The sequence below is a fragment of the Phaethon aethereus genome, assembly GCF_964289735.1.
Source record: "Phaethon aethereus genome assembly, chromosome: 18".
Taxonomy (NCBI): Eukaryota; Metazoa; Chordata; class Aves; order Phaethontiformes; family Phaethontidae; genus Phaethon; species Phaethon aethereus.
Genome location: NC_138594.1, coordinates 2,646,742 through 2,672,981, shown reverse-complemented (window position 1 = coordinate 2,672,981; position 26,240 = coordinate 2,646,742). Strand labels below are relative to the sequence as shown.

Genomic DNA, 26,240 nt, shown 5'->3' with positions numbered 1-26,240 from the left:
ATCTTACCACAAGCTTATGGTATTCTCAAAACTGAGACTGGGCTTGATAAACAGTCATTTAGCAGATGCTTGCAGCCATACAAGGATATCTAATCTGAATTGGCTTCAGTAGGAGTGGTGGGGTGTGGAGGGAATAGAGGCTGCTTATTAAAGGACAACAGCAGCAAATACCAAGCATTTTTGTATACAACCTCTGGCTAGAGTTCAGCTTGTAACATTCCCTAGACAACTGGTGTTGAGATGATGTGAAGCATCTAGAGAGAAATGAAGGAGCTATAAAGCAGCCTTGTAAATACTAAAGCCAATTAGTGACTCTTCTGCGCTAGTCCAAGCTATCAGTTATACCTCTTCGCTTCAGAAAATTAGCCAAGTGATTAAGACTTCCTTTTAATTACAGGTCTTGACTGTAAATAGCTGTTAACTTGTAACTGGCCGAAGATCTACTCAGCTGTGTCTGAGAATAAGTGTCTCTTCTGTTCTTTGCAACTGCTGTTGTGAGAAGGACAAAAGTCTCTGGGGCTCTTATGCAGTTACTTTCTCCTACGAACAATTTAATTGCAGACTTTCATGTTTTGGTGCCTTATGTACGTGGCTGCTTTGTATGAAACAAAGCATTGCTGGCCACGGGAATTCCGACCTGCCACTCCCAAGTCCTGTGTCTTGTGAAATCAGGCACTGAGGAGAACTTGCCCAGGTGCCAAGGCAGTGGTGCCACTTCTCCTTTGCAGAACGACCTGCTTCCAGATGAACTTCCCATCCTAGGGTTTGTTGCTGATCAGGAATGATAGAAATAGACTGAAGCTCCTAGGGCAGGGGAAAGGTTTGAGTGATTCAGGCTCCCAGCATGGAAAATACTGGCTTGTTTGGTTAGTTTTTCAGTAATTTAAATCACAGAGATGATCTGTAATGGGATAGATGACACTAACTGCATCCGACCATCCTAACATATTCCAGATGCTTATCTTCACAGATATGGTTAGCTTGCAGTAGGGACTTTGTGCACAGGTAGCAAGATGAAGAAAAGTCTGTCTTTGAATTTCAGAGCTTTCTTTGTACACATGTTTTTGTGTCCTGTCTTACGTGACTCATGGCACTACGCGTTGTATGTCCTGCATAGCCCCTGATCTGCTAGTGAAATTAATGGCTAGCTGGGTGGTGGTAGAAGGGTGCCAGCCCTTGCAGTGGGGTTCAGTAACCAACTTTAAACTAATTTGACTTCCCTGAAAGCGAGAAATTCCTTTGTCACTTCAGGAAGAGGCGGTGGTGCCTTGTTCTGCCATGCTGAGTGCCGTAACTACCCCAATAAGATGTGTAGATGCTTCAAACTTGCTTGACAATAAGAAAAGCAACTGCTTCACTACCGTTTTCCTTTAGAACAGTGTTTCCCCTCAGAATAGGGCTTTCCCAGACAGGCATTTGACCTGCTCATAAGTGGGCCGTATGTGAAGAGCATGCTGCTCTCCTGGAAGTGAGAAGACCGGCTTCCATTCCTGCTTTGTTGCCTGTTTGCTTTGTGAGCTGCGAGTCATCTCCCGCTATGTTCGTTTTGCCTGTTCTCTAGATGGCAATCTGTTTGGCAGAGGAAGTGCTTTTTACTTCTGTGTAAAATTTGGGCTAAAGTAGCTTGGGGGAAAAAAATTGCAGCTGGTTGAGAAGTCAGTCACTAATTTTTGCTAACCAAATCGTAGCTGAGATAAGTTTGCCTGAAGAGTACTTTCCTTTATTGAAAATGACACTATAGCTTTACACGGAATGAATTTAAAACCATGTAAAAGTGCTCATGCTAGCTGAGCTTTTCCTATTTTAATTGTGCTTGAAGCTGCTTCAAAGCAAGAGCTTTGCTGCTCTAGGGAAAAGAGCTTTAACTCTAGATACTGCATAAATTCACCAGTGACTGTCAGACTTTCTTTGACCTGCCTAACATAGTTTGTAAGGGAGAGATCCTTCAGTTAATTGATGGAATAACCTTATACCTCCAATTTGAGGCTACTGCTAGAGATGATTTGCTTACTTGGATGCACTCTTTGATGTAGTTCATGGCTGGAGTTGATATAGCTTTTCAATACAGTTTCATAAAGTTTGTTTCCACTAGTAGTGGAATTGAGACTGAAATAGAGGAGGTGAAATTATGACCCTGCTGAAGTTGTTAGCAAAGCTGCCATTGACTGAAGTAAGGCTAGGATCTCAGCCAAGGTTTTTAGTTGTTTAATTTATGGTAACATATTAATTGAGTTGTATTAAAACAAGGTTTTTAGAAAGTTAATCTTTAGCTTCGTGATACCATCTCCATTCCATAAATATTGTACATAATGTTACTAAAAGTTTACCTTTTTTGGGCAGGTTGATAGAGGTAGAAAACTTTATTTTTTTTAATCCCTGTGTCTGCATTCCTGGGAAGGAGCTAAAGTACGCAGGTGTCGTTATTTCTATAAATGAAAAGGACTTTATCCTAAATCTTCTAATTCTTTTATAGTATGTGGCAGCAGAGCTGTCTAACACTGTATCCTGCAGGAAATATTTGGCATAGTTGTAAGCTCCAGGGAGAGGAGAACTAGGATGATAACATCCATTAGTATTGCTTTTGAATGAGAACTTGCATAAAGACTTTCTTTAAAAAAAACCCCACTGTTAGATTTAAAGGCTTTTTAGCAAAAGGAATGTATTGCAAGCTTTTGACCTTCCTGTGCTGTATGAAGCTTTACTGGTGTATATGCCAGAAAAGCTTGTTGATGAGCAGACTCTTCTAAAACGTGTGCTGCCCTTTTAGAAAGTTGACATCTGGACTGTATTTATTGTACTATTTTCTCTTCACTGGATGTGTCAGAGTAGATTTTCCTCCTTTAGAATTTAATAAACTTTTGTTTCTGTCACTTGACATAAAAGATGATTTATCTAGTTTTAAAGGCATGGCTAGTAATGCGCTCCCAAGCTATGACGACAATAAGAACAAATTGTATTGTTTTAAAATGTAAATGTGTATTTTGCCGTACTTCTTTTCTTACTTCTGTTACCTGCTGGAATAGTTTTAGCACTAAGCATATTTTAATACACATCTAGAAACAGGCAAGACTGCTTTTATTATTGCTTATAGTAATGAATTATGTTAATGTAAACACTGCAGTAAAAGGGAAACTAGAAATAAAGACCTGGGAAGCAAGAGCTTGCATCTGAGATCTTTTTTTCTGCTTATCAATCTTCACATTTGTCTTGTGTGTGGTGACTCTGGGCTGGGTAGAAATGGGATTTTTTCATTAAGAGTCAAAGTGTGGTGTTCCACTTGCAGCAGTCCCAAAGTACACCCAGTTTCTGTGTTGCATATTGATGGTATCTTGGCAAAAGGGAAACCCAGTTATCCATTAGCTAATTCTCAGAGTAATCTTCTTTGTAACCAGCTCTTCAGGTAATACCTTCCAAGTTTTTTCATGCCACGAGCAAAGCTAGCACAGCTGACGAGTTTCAAGGGAACTACCCTCTCTACGTCCAGAAAGTTATGAGTAATTGAGTACAGTGATTTCTAATCTTTCATATTCTGTAGTATTTTCCAGTGATGCTTGTCTTGTGAGGAAAAAAATGGAACAAAAATGATTTTAGATAGGCTGATGCAGTTGCTTCTGAGAAGCAGATGCTGTCTATAAAATTGGGTGCCTTGTTAACGCTCTAGTATTGCAGGCCACAGTTTGGTAACTGAGGCTGCTGTGAATATCCCGCAGGTTGTCTACACAGCCATTTTGTTTAGTGTTTTCAGTTAAAAGTTTTCTCCTGCAAAACTTAAGGGCTGATACTGTCAGGTCAAGCAGATGAGCTGTGTCACCTGAAACTTGGATCTAGCTCTTGTAGGCCACTCTTCCATGATGAGTTTGGGAAGCTGCTGTGGGTGAGGTTCTTCAGTCCCTGTTACTCCTTGCTCGTGGATGCAGAAATGCACATTCCCCCATCTCTTAGCAAGAGTGCAGTTGTCCTGTGGGGTAGCCGTGATTTAAGAGGATTGGAAGGTAAGAAGAAATGAGATTATTTTAGAGTCCTTTCTCTTTGAAAATCTGGGGTATTATCCTTTCTGTATATGCAAAGTTGAAATTTCAGTTGTCTCATTTTTGCAGATGTTAAGTGTAATGTGAGGCTAGGGATGCTTCTGAGCTGCCTGTCTGATCAAGAAGTGCAGGTCTGAAGACTAGCTACAAAACTGGGATATGCAGCATGGTGGAGGAAGGTACTTATGAAGACTGCAAAAGAACGTGCTTAAATTCCCCCAGAAAATTAACATTTCAATTATAAGTATCTTAGCTGAGAAATATGCAAGCACACAAAATGTGTACTTATTGTTCTTACAAAGAAGTTGGCTTCCAGACTTTAATTTCTGAGCAACTGTTGAACGACAGAAGTACTTTCACTCTTTCTATGCAAATCCCCATAATAAAATCCTTTTTAGTTTCACACGCTTCAGAGTTGCTAGTGGCAGTCACTGTCTCACTTGAAATGGGATCTTTCTGCAGTAGTTTACTGCTATTGAGTCACGGCTAAGTTAGACCTGGTAATCCCTTTCTGTGGATTTATCCAAAGACCAGACCTATGTGTAAAAAAAAAAAAAAAAAAAGAGCTGTAGTAACCTCATTGGTGATTGCTGGGATGTGAACTTGGTCACATTTCCTGCCTAGAATGTGCCATATGTAAAGCTTGCAATAAATTCTGTCTAAACATGTTCTGCTTTAAATCTGTCTCTGTCTTAAAAATGAAATGTGCATTAGCTACCTTTATTGATCTGTGTACTGTACCACTCTGCACTAATAAATTAATTTCTTAATGAATTCATGCAGCCCTGTGGCCATAAATATATCTTCAAACTAGCTAAGAGTCTGTGACGAGCAGTGCAAAGAATCTGTTTAAAATGTGTTCTGCTGCACTTTGAAACCGGCTTCTAAAGATACTGAATGTTTCCATCAACTTGGTAATTCTCATAACCAGCTCCTGGTATATAAAATGTATTAAAATGATGCTGAATATAAAAGAGTCTATGTGTGTGTGTGTATACATATGTCATGACTTGAAAAAAAAAAATATATGTACCTGCACTCCGAAAAATTCTGTCTCTGGCCTTGTGATTAAGGCAGAGGACAAGTCTGTTTCTTGTTACTTAAGGTAACAAAATTCAGGCTTATGGTGAAAAGCTTTTGATCAAACTAATGTTACCCATTGTATCAACATCTTAATGCTACGGAGATCTTTAGGATGAAGAAAGTATTTCAAACAAATACCTTGTAGTTCTCTGCAACACCAGTGTTTTTGGTTTTAGACAGTGAAGGTCTGTGGCATAGTCAAAGCCATAAATGGAATGAAATGAGGCTGCTATAAACAAAGGGTTGATAAGTTGTTGAAAATTAATTTTGAGGAAAATGTCTGAAATGTTTTGCAGAGGTGAATCTGGTGCCGGGAAGACTGAAAACACTAAGAAGGTTATTCAGTACCTTGCTCACGTTGCTTCCTCCCATAAAGGAAGAAAGGACCATAATATTCCTGTAAGTTGGTACATTTTCTCATTTGTTTATTGCTCTTTTTGAAAACTACCATCTTTGCATTAAAAAACCACAGTTCTCTTGTTAAAGATAAGCTGTAATTTTGTCTCGACCATTATTTTCTCTTTAGTAATGGCTGAAATGAGCAGTTACATCAAAATTTCCAGTTAATGTTAGCTGCTTAACTTCTGTTGTGAAATTAAAGGCTTTGTGCAAACATTGTAACTAGAAACAGTATCAAAGCTTTCTGAGCCAGTGAACCCCAGTTTTAAAAAAAAAATTACTTGGGCAATTCTTAGTGAATTTAGTTCCCACTAAATGCTGTTTTCAGTTCTGTATTTGTGAACAAGCTTTCTGTTTGACAAATTACCTTGTAGATGGAAAAACCATCAAGCTTAAACTGGTGTAGGCTTGCTATATCTAGAAGTCAGCAGCTAATAAAAATTTCAGATTTTATTACATTACAGAATATACACTTTTACGTGGGAAAATTCTGGTTGGGTTTTTTTTGGTAACGTGTCATTAACTCTGATTTTATGTAGAACTTTCTTCAGATTTACTGCCAGACTTCAAAATTTGCACTGACTTTTTAGCAATTCTTTGCTTTAAAAAATATGAGTGGGTTTGAATATCTGTTGCTATGTGCACTTGGATCTCTTTGCAGTGAAGTATTCAACTTTGCTACAAGCAAGTGGCTTGCTGTAATCAATACTGGCATATGCCTGCTTTTCTCCAGTAGTACGGTAGCAGTGTCTGGTGGTTGGAAGCTTTCAAACTATATCATCTGACTTAGCAGCAAGGATTTTGTAATTTCTAGTGCATAGCACTTGAGACATTCAAGAATGTCTTAGTCTTAACAGACTCAAACTCCTGGAAAAACACAAGGTGAATTTTGACCAATGTGTGAAGAAAAGGCAGGCAAGGATTTGAAGTGGGAGGGATGGAAAGATTGCTCTGCAGAAAAATTTGGAGAAATCTAGTTAAATATATGGGGAAACTCAAATCTTTGCTCTAATCAAGAGCAAATAACGTGACCTTGTGCATTGATACTTACTCAAACTGTCGCTGGCTTATTGCACAGAAAAGATCAAAATTAGTAATTTATCATGCAGTCTGAAAGTGCTGCGGGTTGTGTCCACATGAGCTACAGGCCTTGGAATGAAGTTTCTTATGATTGGAGTGTCAGCAGTATTAGGTGTACGCTCACGGCACTGTCTTGTGTGTTGGTAGAATACGTGGCTCTGGGGAATGCTATTTAGAATGTCATCCATCAGACTTCGTTTTCTCTGTAGGTTTTGATTTATCAATATTCTTGGCTTTACTGCTGTGCAGCCTTGAACAAAACCAGCATTATTTTTTTTGCTCAATTTCCACAGGAGTAAAATTGCCTACAGTTTTTTGGGGGAGAAGGGAATTATGTGGAGAAGGGAACTGTGGAGGGTTTGTATCAAGTACTTGTAAATATACAGCTGACAACTTGGAATACCTCAGGTTGAAAGAGACTTCTGGAAGTCTTGTCCAGCCTCCTTTCAAAACGTGCTTTCCTTCAAAGTTAGATTACATTGCCCAAGACCTTGTAAAGCTGAGTTTTGAAAATCTTGAGGCATGGAGATTGTGCAACCTCTCCATGACCCTGTTGCAGTGCTTAACCATTTGAAGCCCTATTTTTGATTGTTTAAAAAGTACTCCATGTTTGTTTGGCCTATCTCATGCTGTGTTTCCATGAGCACTTCGTGCCAGTACCTTTCCTAAAAGAAGTACTCCTTTTTGAGCTTTGTCATCGTAACAATTGCCGTGGCCGCTCACTGGGCTTGGAGACTGATGCAGGCTGAAACTAGTGTTCTCAAAGTCCATCTGGCTTTAAATGAAGCAAGCTTCCTCCATTGTTTATTGTATGGCTGCATGACTGGTATGAAGTGAAGGCACAGAAAAGAAAGGAGAAAGCTGGGGTGGAGAATGTCAGTGGAAGAAAGGATGAGTTGCCCTTTTTAATGCAGTATTGGCTAATTCCATTTAAATTGCTGGTTGAACTGCAATTTAATTCTCTATTTACCAGTGTGATGAAATGGGATGGTGGTATCCATCTCAAAGGAGTTTTGAAGATGGTGGTTGTAATCAGCTGCTTCATGAACCATCAATGACTGCCATGATCAGACTGGAAAAGTTTTTATTCTTTGTAAAACATAGTTTAGACATGGTACAAAGAATAGGGTAGTGTCCTGAATAAAAGTTTGATACTTTGATCGTGCACTTCATTCAATGCAGTACCATAGTAAGCACTGAATTAAGCATATGTTTATGAAAAATGCAGAATGTTTGTGTAATCAAAACAATTCTGAAAATACAAATGAGTCTCACTTGTTCTGTAACAATTCATTTTTATTTCTATATTGCAAACAAAGAATGTCTAACGTACACACCTAACACTCAAAAGTTAGGAAGTGTCAGATCTGGGTTTATATATGCAGCCCTAATTTGTTCTTGTTTACATTTTCATTAGAAAACTGTAGAGGGCTGGTGGGGATCCATAGTACCCGTCTGTACAACCTTTGCATTATCTTGTGCATAGAGAAGATACTAAATAGGCTTGTTAAATAGACTGCTAGTCATGGGTTTATTTTTATCCATCCTGTTACAAATAATTATCAGTGACATGCATATTACTGAGACTGTTCTGAACGCTGCATGGATTCTTTTTTTAATGAAGCAATTTGTACCCTGATGAATGAATAATTAACTTCCTAACGCTGTTCTGAAGTCTAGGGTTAACTCTGTCTGTTTTGCCTGACAGAGTGCTGAAAGAGTATTGCAAACAAATGTAGCCCCAGTTTGACACCTGAGGCCATGGCCGGAGCAGCACTGATGTTCTGCCATGCCACAGATGCTCACCAAGTACGTTCTCCAGCAGCACTCACTATGAAATGCTTGGCTTATGCGAGGAGCATCACGTAGGAGCTCTACCCATCCCTTGGGCATCCTCCTCACGTTTGGCATTCAGCTGCTTGTCCATGAGACTTTTCTTTCCCAACAGCCCTCTCCTGATAGCTAGTGACGGCACCTACAGATGAGTTCTGGATGTCATCCTCAGACAGGGGTCCTGTGGCAGATGGTTACAATAACACATTGTAACCACCGAGGGTGGAATTACAGTCTTCAACAACAACAAACTAGCATTTCCTAATTTTGGAGTGTTTGAGTCTGTAGCTGCACTGTCTCATTTCCTGTTTAATCCCAAGGAATGTTAAAGGTATTGTCTTGGGCACTGTGCTAGGAAGTGTGGGTAGGTGGTGATGGTAGAAATGTAGAAAGAAGCTTTAGTAATTGTGGGACTTGGCAGAGCTAGGTGAGACTAAGGTAGTTACTTAAGTTAGAAATAGAGGCTGGGCTTTCTAGAGCCAAGTAACGAGAGGGGAGGGAGAAGTGCTTGGCAGTGAGTTGTAAACATAGGCTCATCTAAAGACTGAAGGTGGGATGAAGGTGAGCCTGAACCCTTGTCTGTAGTGTGCTTGGTTGAGAGTCAGAACTGGCAGATGTACAGTTCTAGTCTGGGTGTAGCAAGGGGGAGAAGATGGAGGAGATCTGTTGTAAATAACTGAAAGCTTTAGCTTCATATCCAACCAATCTGAGCTCTAAAGAACTTGGGAGTGTGGACTGGTAGCGTTAAAAACTTTGCCAGTAAATCTGAATATTTTGCCTGCACTATTCGTGTTGTGACTTATTCAGTTGTGAACCTTGCTACTCATGGACCAGCTTCATCAAGGCAACCATTGTGCTTTAGCTTGGGTGTCTCAGAGCAAAGGTGACGCACACTGGTGTCTCTTGGTCTGATCAGCTGTCCCATGCTCCTAGGCCGTACAGAGACTCTCTCTCACCTTAGCTCTCAATTATTCTTCTGTAGGCTTGGGGGGTGTGGAGCAAAGGATATTTAGAATAACAGGAGAGGAAGAGAAGAAGGACAAGTAACTAGTGAGCGTGGGGAGGAGGCTGATGTGTCTAGAGAGGGTTTTGGACAGATTATGCAAGGAGGGTAGGGAAGAAAATGAGACTTCTAAACTGTGTAGCTTTGTGGCTCATCACTCCCATATGCACTGAGATGGGAAAGAGAGAAAATAATGAAATTGTGGTATTAATGCGTGTGTTAGAGCTGCTTTAATAGGATTAAGTAGTGAGTCTTAATTCTGACTCTTGGGTTCTGCTTAGTTTATAAACTTTGTGGTTTTTGGAAGGGAAAAAAAGTCAGTGCAAAATATAGAAATAATAATTAAAAAAAAAATTGTGTACATGGTTTTCCAAAAGAAGGAAGAGTGCTGGTTGTCACTTATTGCCCAGGGGCTGCCATGACTTTGTATGTTCTACAGGCTGCATGATGATGGGGGATACTCTCAGCTGTACTTGTACTTGTATGGACACACCTGGGCCCTATTCATGGTCAGATACATGAAATAAGCTGATGTTTTCAGTCATGGTAGTCTGTGAAGTACTTAAATTCTATAAATAACTGGATCTCTCCACCACTGCAGTCTCCACTTCCAGTCATCCTGGTACTATGTACCTCTGGTTCAGATGAATGGAATTAGACTTTTGTTCACTCTCCAGAGTGTTCCCACCCCAAACCCCCTCTATTTTCACTAATAGCCAGCTTTCATGGTGGTGCCATTTTAAACTTCAGAAGTAATTACTGGTACTTTCAGGTTAATAGTTGCTTTCAGTGACTGCATTTGCCTTTGTAGCTGAAATGCTAAATTGTTTAATTTGTTGTATTAATTTCAAAAGAAACTTAATTGGTTTTGAAGTACAGGATCTTGGGTGGACTCAGACTGAAATTCCCCTCAGTGAGGATTTCCCAGATAAGTTTTAACTGCCCTAATTTAAACACAGAAGTTAAATATGTGTCTGATTATTCTCTGTTGTTTCTAGTGAGGACAGAAATGGACACCCTGAGAGAGCAGTTCACCTTGTCTGAAGATAAGCAAATGAAATGCCTCCTAGGTTCCTAGGCATACCTAGGCTTCTCCAGTGATTACAGAAGGAGTGGTAGCTTCACACCAAAACATCTAACCCTTTTTTAGATGCCCGAATTGTTTTCTGAGCAGGTGTGATGCCAGTTTGCAAAATTCTCATCACTTAGCTGAATAAGCCAAACCTTTGCCAGCTGCTTTACAGACCTCAATCAAAATCTGTTATTCTGCACTAAAACAGTGCTAGTTGTTTAAAATAATAGGCATAAATGGAGGAAGGGTGCATCTGGCTTGGTATGAAAATTTCTTGTGTGTGTGTTTCACCACAGTGTCTTCCCCCTAGGCTCTCTGTGAAGCTCAAATTCTTAAACTTGCAGACTGAGCCAAGGAAATAATAGTGGAATTGAAAAGTTCTGCATTTCTGCAGAAACTCTGCAAATTTGAATTTTGAGGGGTTTTTTTATTTTACTTTATTACTTTCATCTTCCCTTTATCCTTCTTCCTGGCAAAATTTGAAGGTCTTCCAGTTTCTTAAGACTTTGCTGCTTCACGTGTAGATGGTCATCTTGAAAGAAAGAAACAAAGCTTTTGTCTCGATTGTAGGTTTGCATTTCTTAAGGAGTCCGGGGTTTTGTTTTTGCAGTGTACTTCCAAGTATTTAAGTGTTTCTTTCCTCTTGGTTCTTTCATAACCTTTTTGATTTTTGAAGAATAATGATCATCTTATCCATACAAAACTGCCTTGCAGTCACTAAGGTTGTGAGGGAAGTTACTTGGTGTTCTGGGTTTATTTTTTCTTGTTGTTTGGCAAAACTGAGGAAAGCAGTGCAAAGCTAATTAAACTATTGCCCTTTTCCTTGCTGCTCAAGGTCCATTTGTCATCTTGTGTTTTATTTGGAATTAGTCCTTTGCATAAACACAGGTTTTAGTATTTTGCACATGCGAATAACTTCTTTTCTAAAATTAATTTGAGCAGTTTCTGTGAAGTGAGTATATAGTTAAACTAAACCTACTGACGTTAATAATTTGGGATGTAACATGCAGCTGGAATGCTTGCTTGCTAACATATGCATTTGTTTGTTTGCAATGAACAGCCCGAATCACCTAAACCCGTGAAACATCAGGCAAGTGTTTTTCTTTATGCTTTTAAAGTTATGTAGGTGAACTGATATATGTTCTTCTATTCTCTGTCAATTTGTATTTATAATGTGGGAGATCTTGTAGAGGTATACAGCTAATAGGAAACTTTGTAAATATTTGACTGGCTTTGAGAGAGTGGGCTAGTGAACAGCTTACAAGTTCCCCAGCATTGCAAAGAACTTCTCGCCATTTAAGTGGGGTTACTCTGTCCTGAAATGAGAGGTTCACGCTCTCTCTAGCTGACCTCCTGTCTGCTGTGTGTATACTTGGTTAATGTGCCGCTGAGAGAGTGCGGAACCCTTTTTTAATATTAAACAAATACTAAATAAAAGAGATGGATTAACGGAAGCTACAGAATTCTTTTGATTAACATACTGTTTTGTCTGAATATTTTCATAGCTTTTCAGATAACCTGATAAAGACTTGGGTCTCAAGTGTAAAAGGCTTGGCATAACCAGTCGTCTCCTGAAATCAAGTGTTTCCCCTGATTTTCTAGGATAAGTGGTGTGAGCAACGTGGTACCTGTTCAGTGTTGCTGCCTGAATTAACGTTTCCTAATTTGAGCTTCAGCTGCTCTTATTCCTCAGGTTGGCTGGGGCCACCATGCAGATAACGCTGCCCATTCCCTGCTCCCCTAACTGCCCCCCCTTCCCATGGGCAGCAGTGGTCAGTCTGTTCTGGACCACCTTCTTGTAGGAGAGGAGGAGTTGCAGGACTCCCAGCGCTATGGAGCGTGCTTGCGAAGGGGCACAAGAGGAGGGTTAGGTGGAAGTTGAGGGTAAGACTGTGGAAAGAGATAACCAATTGCTGCCATGTATTATGCAAGATAAATGCTTCACTCTAACCTGAGATGGTAAGTGATGCTTTTTTGCCATGGGCACAAGTATTTAAATAAAGAAAAAGCTTTGCAACAGCTACGTATGGTGTATCCAAGGCCTGGTAACTGAAGAAGTTACCAGGAGTTAGTTTAGCTGATTGTATTCTTCCCCTTATGTTTTTCTGAAAGCCAACTGTAGTGTAACTTAAACTGTAGTGGAAAGGAAAATAATAAAAGAAACTTCAAGTTAAGTCTGGTATATTGGAAGCAAAAAGAAATCACATGGGCAGACAGCTGTGATGCCTTGGCTAGTGTGTGGTAACTTGTTAAACCTCTGTAACCCAATCGTGCGTCTGAGCCCACGGTCTCATTTTCAGAAGTTACAGACATTCTTAGTATTTAACCTAATCCTCCCTTCTTGCAAACATCAGTCAATGCTAAAGGTTTTTACTAAAATATTTCTCTGTTCCAAAAACAGATGGAGGAGTGTTTAGTTTAACTCTCCTTTTGCTTAGAGTTAGCATGTCAGGGTTAAAATAAACCATTTGTTGGCAAAAATCTTAAATGTATCAGTGGAAACACGCTAATCCAGAAGTGTTGATATTGCATAAACCATAATCATTAACATTTCTGTTTCGATGTCATTTTGAACTACAGAGTGGATCCCTGTTGTATGTGAGTAGCATGTAGTTTTCCCTGCCTCACCCAGGCTTCACAACAAACCCAATCACTGGGATGCTGGTTTTTCTGAAACTGAGACAATAACCTGTCCTTATCTTAATGTTGCCCTGCATGAAATGTTGCATGACTTCACTTTTTCCACAATACTGCAATACTGCTTTTTCCAAGTCTGTTAAGATGCCTATGCAGGAGATATGCCTATAGGCCAAATTTACACACTTTCCAAAACACTGAATGCTTCTAAAGAAGAGAATTGTATTTTGGCTGTAAAGCAGTCTATCTAAAAATGAAAACTACTAAATCAGCAGCTCTTTAACGTAGCGTGAGAGGTTTGCTGTTTCTTAGTGATGGCTACAAGTCTGCTGGTGAGCGCAAACCACAGAGGCTGGAGAGGCTGTGATCGCTCTGTTTGTTCTCACGGTTTTCACCCACATGTGAGGACCCAACTGAATGTTGTCTTCAGATCCTCAGAGATGATCATACAAAAGAGCTATCGGAGAACTTTTTGCATTTGGTTAGAGAATTTGAGTAAAATTATTTTACAATGCACCGCACAAAACCAGGTTAAGGTCGTGGTACACAGAAGCACTTTAAAGCATGGGCGAAGCGTGCCTGCAGTGAGATGCTTTCAGGTGGCACAGCGATGTTCTGTGGAGGAGTCAAATCTTGAAGTCAGTGTGCTTTCTTTTCCAGAATAGCTAGAATTTGAAATGTAAGCTGTGACATGCTTGCTGCGTTTAATATACGTAATGTGATTTATTTCAAGCTGTGTGCAGCATGGTAAGCAACCTTCTCATTTTTATACTTGGTGCCGTAGCAGGGGCTGACAGCATGGTTGGGAGAGGGGAACGGGAGGAAGCGTGTGAGCAAATGCTTTCCCACTATCTGATGCTGTTACATGGGAACTTTTAGAATATAAATCGCAGACGTGCATATAGTGGTTATAACAGGGATCTAGTTTTTCTCCAGCTGTGGCTTTTTTGTCATTTTAAAAGTGTTCCTGAGAACTGTAATGTTGGCAGACCTAACATACAGTGCATAGGCACTGCGGCCTGAGTAGTGTTTAGTGTGCTCTGGGCTAAGACTCACACATTTATTTCTTCTTTAGTTACTTCAGAGTTCAGAGAATATGTAGTCCTAAAGGGAATGTATTTAGAAGTATACAAGTCTTGAGCAGATAACTTGAGGTCACATTAAAGAATGAGCAGCCATTAGTTTCCAGGAGGACTTGAAATATGTTTCAATGTACAAAGAAAAGCTTCTTTTAGGTGTTAACTAGTTTAAAAATTCCTGTGTAAGAATTGACCTCATGTGGAAGCCTTAAGAGACTTACATTTCCCATTCTTTGATGCTCCGTCTGGGGCCTTTGTTCATCTTTGTTATAAATAATTGGAAAAAGCAGGTTTATGAACACAGGTTTTTTGAGACTACATTCCAGACAGCTTTTTTTTTTTTAAACCATCCTTCAGAGCAGGAAGACAGTATCACATTTTCCTATGTACATACATGCCTCCTGGGCTCATGGAAGCAGCACAGACTTTTTTTTGTTACCAGACCTCCTCATGGACAGCAATTGTAAAAGCTATTGTGCAACTTCCTTAAGATAAGTACTTTGATTTCTACATCCATTGGCTTGAACTTAAAGAAACATTTTAAAAAAATGCGTTAAACATACTGAGCAATGTTGGCTGAATTGAGCAATTTGAAAATGATCTTTGTATTTGGTGTTGCTCAGTTCCCATTATGCCATTCTGGCATGCTTCTCAGGTGCATTCAGGTCAGAGGTGTTGCAATGATATGAATGTCTGGCTGGCTGAAAGTGAGTATTTCACTGATTTGAAAGCAAGTTTGAAAACGGATATTCCAGAGTAGCTATATTTTCAAGTCACTAAACAGGAAGTTTAAGAATGACCTTGCACTAAAATCTTAAAACAGTTAAATTAATTTTTCCTCTTAAGCACTCAAAGTCTGTGCCTAATTTCATTAGCCCTAAATGTGAATTTTCCTTTCCATGTTCAATGATTTTCAACATCCATTAAGCCCTATTCGGTCACTGCTCTGTTTGTATGTGTATGTGTGTGTGGGTTTCTTTGTGGTGTGTGTGTTTTTTGGTTTTTTTGTTGGTTTTTTTTTTTAACAAACAAAAAAACCCCAAACCAACCAAAACCCTCCCACATTCTTCACTGGATGGAGGAGACTGTCAGCGGATTTAGAAGTGAAGGGAAAACTGATAACCCCCTTCTGAAGGTGATACCACTGCCACAACCTGGGTAAAATGATTGTCAGGAGGAAGCAGAATATAGGAACCCTTAATCGCCTGTGCACTGTGCTTATTTCTGTTTATTTTTCTGTTTGTGTGATTTTTTTTTTTTTTTTTTTTTTTTTTTTTTTTTTTAGGGAGAGCTGGAGCGTCAGCTTCTTCAGGCAAATCCCATTCTGGAATCCTTCGGGAATGCAAAGACAGTGAAAAATGACAACTCCTCCCGCTTTGTGAGTTATTCCTTTTCTCTTTAGAGTCTGTAAATCTGGATTACTGCTTGTGGAGAAATTCCCTTTTTAGGAATTTATCTAATTAGTGTCAGAAGCTTTCTTTGGCTCTTTCCTCCACGAATTCAGGTTCTCTTATGATGCTTTCTGCATTGTGTTGGGATCACTGAAGATGCATCCTTCACCGGCTTTTGGCAAAACTTGCTTTAATTTCATCCAGTTTCCAACTTAAACGATCCCTAAATTGACAGTAGTGTTCATAGTATAACAAAATAACTATGTCGTAGAGCTAAACTGTGGCTTGTGTGCACAGATTACTGCTGAACTGCTATAAAGTATGAAGGAGTATGGAATCAACATGGAATTTGGCTAAATACGTAACCTTCTTGTCAATAGCTATGACTTTATCGATTGGTTTAGAGAGAACATCCTCAATTTTTGAAAAAGCACAAAACTTGCATATAAAAACCTTTCTAAATTTCCATGCCCTTCTGTCTGACTGATATATTAAAGGAAAGTCAAAAAGACAGTATGATTTATTCAAGGTGTTGGATGCTCTTGTAGCTGGTTGATGTTTTTGTTGGGTCACTGCCTTCTGTTCACATACTGTTTCAGTGGCAGATAACCACTTTTGATGTGTTCCATTGTTTTAAAAATTGTGGTGGAACTCGGGGTGAGTAGTTATTTACCACTTCTTAAAACTCCCTTTCCTTTGAAGGGAAAAAAAAGCCATCTCCTATTTCAGGGGAAAGATGTTTTCAGTACAACTTCAAAACTGTATAGGAGGTACTAAATCTTTTTTCTTGCAAGACCAAAACTAAAATTTACAGAACAAATGAAAAATTTCTTGGCTGCCTTGATGTTTCAACAGTTGCTTGGATTTATAATGTATGAACTCAGCTTCAGTGATAAGGACTCTGGAAAAGTGTATGACTAAATCCCTTAGCCTCTTCAATAAAGAAGGGAGAGCAGAGTAATGTAAAAATTGAACTTTCATAATTTTGTAGCCACATTTACAGTATTGCTTGATGCTCATATATGTTTGGATTAGGATTTATAGTATCGACAGGTTTTGCTGTGCAATAGTTCTACTTTGTTACATGTCTTGAATCCATCAAAGATTGTACTAATTTAATGAGGATACATTTTTCCTAAAAGATGTTAGCATCTGGTTTGTATTATATTGAAGTCTGCATTGCCATCATGAACATAACCACTCAGATGGCTCCAGCTCTATTTTTATAAAGGAGCAAGTATAATGCACTCCAGATGGTGTCATCTCATGCAGAAAAAATAATCTTTAGTAACAACCATTTTAAAACCTGACTTAAAAAATATATGTCTTCCCACAAAGTGAGAAGTGCTGTTGTTCAGCCCATACAGGCTTGACAGCCTTCACTAGGCAGCATGAGGGTGCCAGCCTGTTCCCTACTTGCTGGTAATACCAGCTAGGACTGAAATAAGGCTAGTGTCAAATAAATTTTTTCTTTTTTTCTTCTCACAAAGGCAATATTTTCTTGTGTTTCAGTCTCTAGTTTGCAGTGGGTAAGAGAGTGGGCTTGCTGGTTCATATTGCAGAACTAAATGCTTCCTTCTGATGTGGTTTTTACAAAGCCATGTACTTAGTGCTATAATGATAGTGTAAACAGAATTCAGTTAGTAGATGACCACCGCTACCGTCTCTAACTGATAAATTAAAGATTTCATAGCAAGATTTTGCAGTGCTAGCTAAAAGGATGTATTAATATTTTGTGTCTAAGAAGATGAACTAGATAAGTGACCTTTCTAGTATAGACTTCAGTGATGACTGAACTTTGAAGCAGGGAGCATGTGGGTCCCCTCTTCTGATGTGTCAACTTGTTTAATGACTGCATTTTTTCCCAATTATTTTTGTTCATAGAACTGGTAACTTGACAGCAGAAATGAGAACTTTTAAGGGTGAACCATAGTAAAGTGATTCTGAATTAGATCAGGAAAAAGCCACTGACTAGACCATATGTAATGGTTCATGTTTGTTTTCACAAGTAAAAACATGTGAAATTCAAGCCATGTCATGCCAAGAAGGCTCTATGTACCTGTTCTGAGTAAAAAGTTGTCAGCTGCCATTCTTGACACACTAGTGCTGACACATGCGTTATGTATCTAGTCCATTGGCTGAATTTCAGTAAAATGTCAGTTCGTTCTTCAACAGTTATAAATATAGCTTTCTGGAATCGTTACTGAGCAAAAAGTATAAATGCTTCAGTTACAAGCTGAGTTTAGTGTTCCATTTCTTCACGCAAAAATCTGAGTTCAAGTGCTGGTCCTTGACAGGGCATGCTTGAAAACAAGCCTTGCTCCTTGTTCCAGTCAGCTTAGTGCCACTGGCTTTCCAACCCAACTGCAGATTAAGCAGTAGGGAGTAACCACTGAAGCTAATTTAAAGTATTCTACCAGTTTTCTTGAAACTTAGAGAAATCACTTTGAGTTGAAGATGTTACAACCACAGTCACAGAGCAATTGCTTTGCTCTGAGACTGAGTCAAGATAAGGCTGGTAGATAAGTTGTACCTTTCTCTGGATTCACTGGTGTGGTTGGTGGGAGGCACTTGGTCATTCTTGTGCACATAAATCTTTTTGACATGAATGGGCTTTATCGGGGAAGTTGAGACGGGTAGGGTGTTCTGGTAAGAAGTTGCAATAGCTCAAACGATTGCAACAACTTGTTCAGGCATTAAGTCTGCAGCATGGCAATATACCCCCCAATATACACTTATTAGGTCATTGCTAGAATACATATATTCTACAAGCTTGTAGGTAGAATATTTAATATGAAAATCAATAGTACAATCTCCAAGTTGAATGGATCTGCCAAATAGGAATTCACTTTAACATACTAATAGCACTAATCAGTCAGACTTGAGATAAGTGAGGATTTGGATACTAATTGTAAGAGCACTTTCAGAAGGCCTCCGCAGAAGGTATTAGTAGGTGGCTTTGTGCAGATACCATCAAAAGAAGTGTTTAGACAGTTGTTAGCAAACTGCTGAGATGTTCCCTGATCTCCAGAACCTGTTTGTATGTGGATAGAGGTCTGCAGAAAAAAAGGAGCGCCCAGTGTAGTCACTGGATATTCCCACTGGTTTCTTCACACATTTGCAACCAGGGGAATACCTAACAGTTTCACGAGCACAAACTTAAAATAAGTGATGGTGCTGTTAAAAGTGGTCCAACTCCAAGCTGGAGCCTGTTCGGTTGGGAGTGTTCATAGCCAAATGACAAATTGAATTGGGGAACTGATCTGGCTTAAAACTGGTATAGTATATCCACTTGCAACCACTTTCTTCCAAGAGCTGCTGTATATGTGGGAAGTGAGCTCTTTATTTGGTCCTTTGTGGAGAGGAGGAGATGTATGTGGAAGAAATGGGTATATTATCTCTCTTAGTCCTTTCTTTACAAACTGCTAGACAAGAGAGGCCATGCAGGTAGCAGCCATCCTGGTTCTGGAAATGGAAGAAGTGTGATGGGCTGGGCTGGGCAGCATGCCGACATTCAGGATTGCTGCAGATAAAGCACCTTTAGGCACCAATAGGTTTGCCATAGAAATATGTGCGCTTAAAATCTCAGCGCTACTTTCAACCTTACATAGCATGTTTTGTCAATGCGAGAAATTGAGCTTCACTTTCAGAAAAGTCTTTCGTAATTCTGGATTACAAACATATCTAGAATACCAGTTCTTTAATCTTTATGACGTGTTTGTGTGCAGCATAACATATTCCATTGACATGACAGCTGAGCACGTTGAAGAGAAAAGATTTCATTTGAGCTTGTGTGAAATGCTTGTTATATGAATGCAAGTAGGATTAAGTTTTTATATAGACAGCATTGTTGTCTTAAAAAAATAGTAATTACAAAAAAAAAATCTTATTTTCTTTGCAGGGCAAGTTCATTAGGATTAACTTTGATGTTACTGGTTATATTGTTGGGGCCAACATTGAGACATGTATCCTACTTCATGCCACATCATTGTAAGATGCAAGTTTCCTGATTGTTTTGCTTTTAACTCTAGAATTTATTAGAATGCAGTGAAAGATTACTGCATTTCTACATTCCTTTGACAACATCCATCTCTTCTTTTGTTTCAAAGTAGATGATCAAATATCACAAAGTCAGCGTGCTTCCTCATGCTTAGATATCGGATACTCCAAAATATAGCACTCAATCTGCTGGGTTTTCAGACTAGTCTAAAAACCAGGCTATATTGAATAGGGAAACCACCTGAAGTGTGCTTGCCCTATGAACATTTCTAGGAAAAAAACCCAACAAACCAAACCCACCTTCCTAATCAGAAGCTGAGCTACATATTGTGCCAAAAGCTTGGTTTTGCTCTTGTCAGCACTGCAGCAGCAGCGCTCTGCCTGGAAGGAGGTGATGCTCGTTATAAAGTGATAGAGCTGGAAGTGCTGGGACACCTTCTCTGTTTTCTTAGGTCTTCTAGATACCAGCGTAGGCTCAGTAACATGAGACCTACTAGCAATTAATACTGAAGCCTAATTCAGTTTTTGCTTCAAAGTTTGTTTTTATTTATGGTTGCATAAAAACAAGTAAAAATAATACTTGCACTGCAAGTCCTTCCCTAAAGTTGTTTTCTTTATACTAAAAATAATGCGTGTAATTTTTTTTTTTTTTAGTTTGTTTAGCCGGTTTTCTGGGGTGGTCATAAAATTATGAAATTGGAATTCTTAGTAAACAATATAATGTGAGCATTAATCATAAACAATGCTGCAATTAAGCTTTCGTTCTGTTGCTATGAGTTAAACTGCTGAATTTTAAGTGCATTGACAGTTTGGAACTGTCAAAAATATAATATCCCAATGAGGCTGGGAAAGAGCTGTAGTAATTCAAAATATGCCTTAATGATAAATGTTTTTTTTCATTCAGCACAGGAGTGAGGGCAGTTTTTGCTTTTATGAAAGATGAATTGTTTTGCATAGAACTTTGCGAAAACAGGAGTATTTAACTTTTAGGGAATTTTTTTTCTTCATCACAAGAATCATCCTTGATTGTAACTTGTGTCATTTCAAATCCCTGTCCGATGTTTGTTTTACTATATAGAATATCAAGAAATAAAATCTCAAATAACATTGCAGCTTACGGCAGCTTATCAGATGCTATCTGCTGCAAAATTTGGAATTTGGGAGCTGTTTAAAGGCAGTGCAGATTGTATATAAAAATGCAACGCTTGAAAGAAATCACAAATGTACTTCAGATAAAGTACTTTTGAGTTCAGCAGCTGCTGGGTTTTTGGTATTAAGAGTTCAGCTATGACCTTAACAGAAGAAGTGATTGAAAAAGAATGGCCAGCTCCCCCTCTCCCTTAGACTTAAGCTGATGCATTACAGAAAATTGTCAGCTGCATGTAGCAGCAAAATGCAGTCAGCATCCAAGAATCAAATTTGCTGAAATGAAATGTGGGCTTCTACCAGTTGGAATTTGAAATCTCTTATTTAAAGTTACTGAAGGTTCGTATCGGACATAGTCCTGTCATTATTATTAAAGTTCTGTTTGGTCTTAAAGTAATTACATTGTCTGCTTTGAAAGTTCTGTTTGCATTGGACATTTTTAACCAAAAATTTTAGAAGATCCTTGACTAGTTATAATCAGACTTGTTGGAAAAGTCTCGCGCTGTTCGTCAGGCTAAAGATGAGCGGACGTTTCATATCTTCTATCAGCTACTAGCTGGAGCAGGAGAACACCTGAAGTGTAAGTTGAGAATCTCATTTTGTAAACATGTTGCTTCTGTGTACTATGTTGGTTATCTTCTACTCTTCCTCCCCCACACTCCCTTTGGTAACTGGGAATTTCTGTTAGAGTTTTGCTTATCACAACCTATGAAGGTACAGAATTGATCCACTTTCTCCTTCTGTATTAGATAAACCGGTATTCAGCATCCTTGATGTGGTAATCCATTTCTGCCTGTGTCCATTACTTTTCAAAAGAGATACTACTCTTAGGATATTCCAAATAGGGATTTGAGACTATGCTAGATCTGAGTCAGGTAATGTTCTGTTTACAGACTTAATGCACTAAAGAGTTAATATAGGTTGCTACAGATAGAGATTCTGTGAATCTGGCTTGAGCTTCCAAGGCACACTCATATTAGAGTTTCAGAACCTGGTATAATGGCTTGTAGCTGTATTTGAGGAGCTGATTTCTTAAAGCATAATTTGTGCATTTAGTGAGAACAGAGCACAGGTGGGTGTGAACAGCATTTCTTTAGCTTGTTTTTCTGTCTCTTCCCCTTTCCCCCAATACAGCTGACTTGCTGCTTGAAGGATTTAACAATTACAGATTTTTATCTAATGGCTACATCCCCATTCCTGGGCAACAAGACAAGGATAACTTTCAGGAGACTATGGAAGCCATGCATATCATGGGATTTTCGCATGATGAGATCTTGTGTAAGTTATTGAGCCTTTTGGATTTTAAAGTGTACTTCTTTCTCTGGCTCACACGCACACACACTTGCTAATTTAATGCCACCAAATTGAATGTTGCTTCAGTGTCTTGACAGCCTGCAGCAAATGTGTGCTTAACATGAGCTAGAGCTGAATTAAGCCATTTGTCCAAAAAGTACAGTACAAACTTTATTTCCTTTCTGAACTCATACTTCGAATTTGGAAGGAAAGTAACAGAAGAAAGATTTGTTAAATTGAGCCCTTTTCAATGAAACTGTTGCATATGTCTTTTGTTAACACAGCAATGCTGAAAGTGGTGTCTTCAGTGCTACAATTTGGAAATATTTCCTTTAAGAAAGAGAGAAATACTGATCAAGCTTCTATGCCAGAGAATACTGGTAAGTTGATCACGTTTGTATGGCTTCTTTTAACTTGTGCTGTAGTTTGCTTCCTGCCCTTTGTTTAGTGCATATCTTTAATATCTTTAAAACCCCAGAACAGTCTTCAGAGCTTCCTTGATAGCGTTCTGTGCCAAAAAGATTCCATGACTATTACGGTAGTAGCCAACAGGCAATTATTAAACCTCTCACATTCCCATAATGTGGACAAATTTAAGTATCCATCAATGGAATTTATGCTGTTTGCATTGCTTCTAAACTTTGAACAAGTATTTCAATTGGAGTCTTGTTTATTGCTATCTACAAAGACTTAAGCACTAGGAAAAAGTGAATGCTTAAATCAGTTTGTTTTCTTTGGTTCTTGACAGTAGCTTTCTTGCCAATGATAAGAGCCCTTGAGCCAAGCACAACTTCCATAGTGAAATGGCTGAACAGAAGAATGCTGTATTTAGAAAACTGATTTCTGAAGCGGCATGGCACTGTGACTAAGACTTAATCTATCAGCTGGTACTTGCAATGCAATCAGCATTTTGAGGAGTATATTTCTTCATCAAAAAAAAGCTGCTGAAGCAAATCTCAGTTTTTTAATTTAGTACTCCAGTACCAGCCTTTTAAATGCTCTCTTGGGAAGTCAGCTTTGAGAATTGATATCAGCGGAAAGAGCAGTAAGAGCCATCATTCAGTTGTGCACATGTACAACTCAAATTCTTGTCTGTGTCTCATTTCGTAATTGTCCTAAATTGCTGTGCATGTAGGTTGCTTGCAATGTCCAAAATTTTTGTCACTTCTCAGGGCAGTGGCCTGCTGCCCAAAGTACTCCAGCAGGCAGGTATGGATTAAAGGTCAATAGTCATTGACTCAATATTTGGCTGGCAGTTGGTGCTGGCAGTTGGCACTTCCAGTTTTGCAGTAAGGAAAAAAGGTTGGCTGAGGGATATTTTTTTTTTTTTTTTTTTGGCTTTTAGTGTCAGCTTGGACAACTCAACTGAGTCATTGTCCATTTAGAAGGTGTGGTATAGAAAGATACAGGTGCTTCTTACTTCCTGACTATCTTGACTTCTGTTATATTACCATTAGTTTTGGGACATATATCCAGTATTATAATTCAGAATTTAAATATATTGATACTATTGGATATTTATAACACTGGATACAAAATTCTGAATTATAAAGCAAAGATGCTGAAAAGCTCAGATCATAGTTAAAGCATGTTTCTGTTCTGTTATATTTAAAAATTACTTTCTTTGGTTATGTGGTCTTTGTTAGTGTATCTTTCTGAAGATGCTGAATAGAACTGATCTTTTCCTTCTTGTCCTCTGTATTGTCACATTTCACAGTAATGGGTTTTCCTAGTGTCCTCCAGACTGTCTTGATAGCGATTCATCTCATTAGAGGCATGTGTCTGAAATAGGTCAGGTTAGTGTCTCTATAGATGGAAAGGAATTTGTATGGGTCGTGGAGATGTGAACCTGTTCAAAGAATATGGAAAGTGACTTCTACCCCGTAGATAAACAAATAACGGTTTCAGTATAGATACAAGAGATGGCAAGACACCCTTAGAGCCTTCATCGATGAAGAGGAGGAAGAAGCTCTATTTAGAGAACCATTTCATGCTTACCTGATTTGGAAGAAGCCTTTCTGCTGAAAGGGCAGACGTTCATAAGAAACATTATAAAATTTCATGTTTCAACTATGATACGAGCTTTTCAGTATCTTTGCTTTATAATAGTTCAGAATTTTATATCCAAAACCCAATAGTAATAAAACACAAGTCAGGATAGTCAAGGCTTTCTACAATCGCACCTTTTAAATGGACCTTCCTCAGTTATAAGCAAACAAGATGAATTACATTTTTTAAAAAATTCAAGATTAATCAAGCTGAAATCGTGTGAACCAGTCCTACCCTTCGAAGTAGTAGTGCTTTGACTTGAAAATGGTTTTGTTTCCTTTAGCCAGCATTTCAGAGGTTTGACTACAGCCTCCTTTAGCGTCTGAATCGGATGTGATTTTTATTGTTAGCTCTACTGTGGTTTATTGTTATTATTGGTACCTGAGCTATGGTTTATTACAAACTGGAGGTGTAGGGACAGTAAATTCCATGTTACTTGTTCATGAAAGAGGAGCTGAGTGTAGTGTTTGGAGTATTGCACAGGGAGGGGAAAAACCTCCTTCTTCCTTAAAAGTAGTATCCTTTATATAGTATCCTTTATGTAGTATCCATTATGCCACAGTACCAAGCTGATGCTCATGGCTACTTAATATTTTCAAGTTCGGGTTTGGGTTTTTTGGGTTTTTTTTTTTTTTAAAGATCCTGACAGCACTTGCTACTTGACACCTAAGGTTGTAAGTTGTATCTGATCTGCTGATGTGTATTTTAATACTCAAAGCACAGAAATGCAGGTATGTAGCTGAAGTGAGTGTTCAATTTTTATGCTACTCGTAATTTCACTGCTTGCTGTGTGTTGATTCATGAACCTGTCTAATGAATATGTGGCCAGACAGAGAATCTCAACATTAAGAGCAAGTAGTAGTGTTTTTTAATATCAGCAAACAAACAAACAAAAAAAAGCAGAGGAAGCTCGTATATATTGGCATTAAAATTTATTTTCTGATGCTGACTTGTAAAAATAGCTTTTTTGTTTTGACAGTAAAACAACGAGCTGTCAGATTGCAAAGATAAGGGGTTAAAATACTGGAGAGTGTGGAGGGCTTCCTGCTAAAGGGCAACGCTTACCCGGACCTAAAAATACCTTTAGCGTCACTTTCAATTTTAGAAGTATGGAATCATAAACACAACCTACTGGAAAATTTATTTAGAAAAAGGGATTGATGCAGCAAGAATATGTAACGATGGTGTGGGTGACTTCAAATAATGTTACTTAACATCACCAGGAGAGTTCATGCTGTCTAAAGAGAGTGTGCTGCTGCTTACGTTATTACAAACCCTTGTTTTAGGTAGATTAAGTAGGTATTTTGATATAGTCTGTAATAGAAGCATGACACTGGCATACCTGCCTAAATTGAAAAAGCAACCTTTAGTATGATGGAGTTGATGTGTGATGTCCTCATACTGTGCTTTTTTTTTTTCCTCTGGCGATGAGCAAATGAATGTTCCTTATTAAAGCAACAAAATGAACTCTTGTACGTGGCCTGTGGACTGTTACATGACTTTCCTGCGATTTCATGACATCTAGTGTTTTCTGTGCTCGGCTGAGAAATTCCGTGGCGTACTTGTGTAGAGAGCTCCATCGGCCTTCGAGTGGGTGGCCCCGCAGACGCGGGCTGTGTGGTAGGGTGGCTCTGTCCCCAGGCCAGACGCGTGTCTCCCTGACTGCTGTGTCAAAAGGCAGCTCGGTTTTTGAGCTGGTGTATGGCAGTCCTTGTCAGTAGCTTGTTTCACCGATGTTGCTGGCTGCTGTGGAGGGAGGAGGATTTAAATGCTTCCATTTATTACTTTGATTTCCAGTCGCACAGAAACTCTGCCACCTACTGGGAATGAACGTGATGGAGTTCACCCGGGCCATACTGACGCCGCGCATCAAAGTTGGCAGAGACTACGTTCAGAAAGCCCAGACCAAAGAACAAGTAAGTTTTGGTGCTTTAAAGATGAAGCAAAACTATACCTCATCTTGATGATATCTTAATAAAGAAAATTGGAATTAAGTGTGTACTGCCACTGACTTTGTTTAAGCTTTATTAAATGTTCTTATATGGTAAAAATCAATAATAGAATAGGAGAAACCTTTCCCTTTCCTTGGCCTTCTGCTGGCTTCATCCTTTAATGTTGTTGTACATATCGAATGTACAGACAGCTTTT

General features: G+C 38.9%; 1 protein-coding gene across 1 annotated transcript in view; it reads left to right on the top strand.

Annotated features, from left to right (window-relative positions):
• The window catches only part of MYH10 (myosin heavy chain 10), a gene marked incomplete at both ends in the record, with an annotated part of 68,819 nt that overhangs the window by 10,316 nt on the left and 32,263 nt on the right, over positions 1–26,240 (top strand). Inside the window, 8 exons of the mRNA XM_082008145.1 lie at positions 5,408–5,510; positions 11,559–11,588; positions 15,500–15,592; positions 19,507–19,570; positions 21,232–21,330; positions 21,885–22,028; positions 22,328–22,423; positions 25,890–26,008. Coding sequence (XP_081864271.1) covers positions 5,408–5,510; positions 11,559–11,588; positions 15,500–15,592; positions 19,507–19,570; positions 21,232–21,330; positions 21,885–22,028; positions 22,328–22,423; positions 25,890–26,008 — 748 coding nt within the window. The remainder of the gene's footprint in view (positions 1–5,407; positions 5,511–11,558; positions 11,589–15,499; positions 15,593–19,506; positions 19,571–21,231; positions 21,331–21,884; positions 22,029–22,327; positions 22,424–25,889; positions 26,009–26,240) is intronic.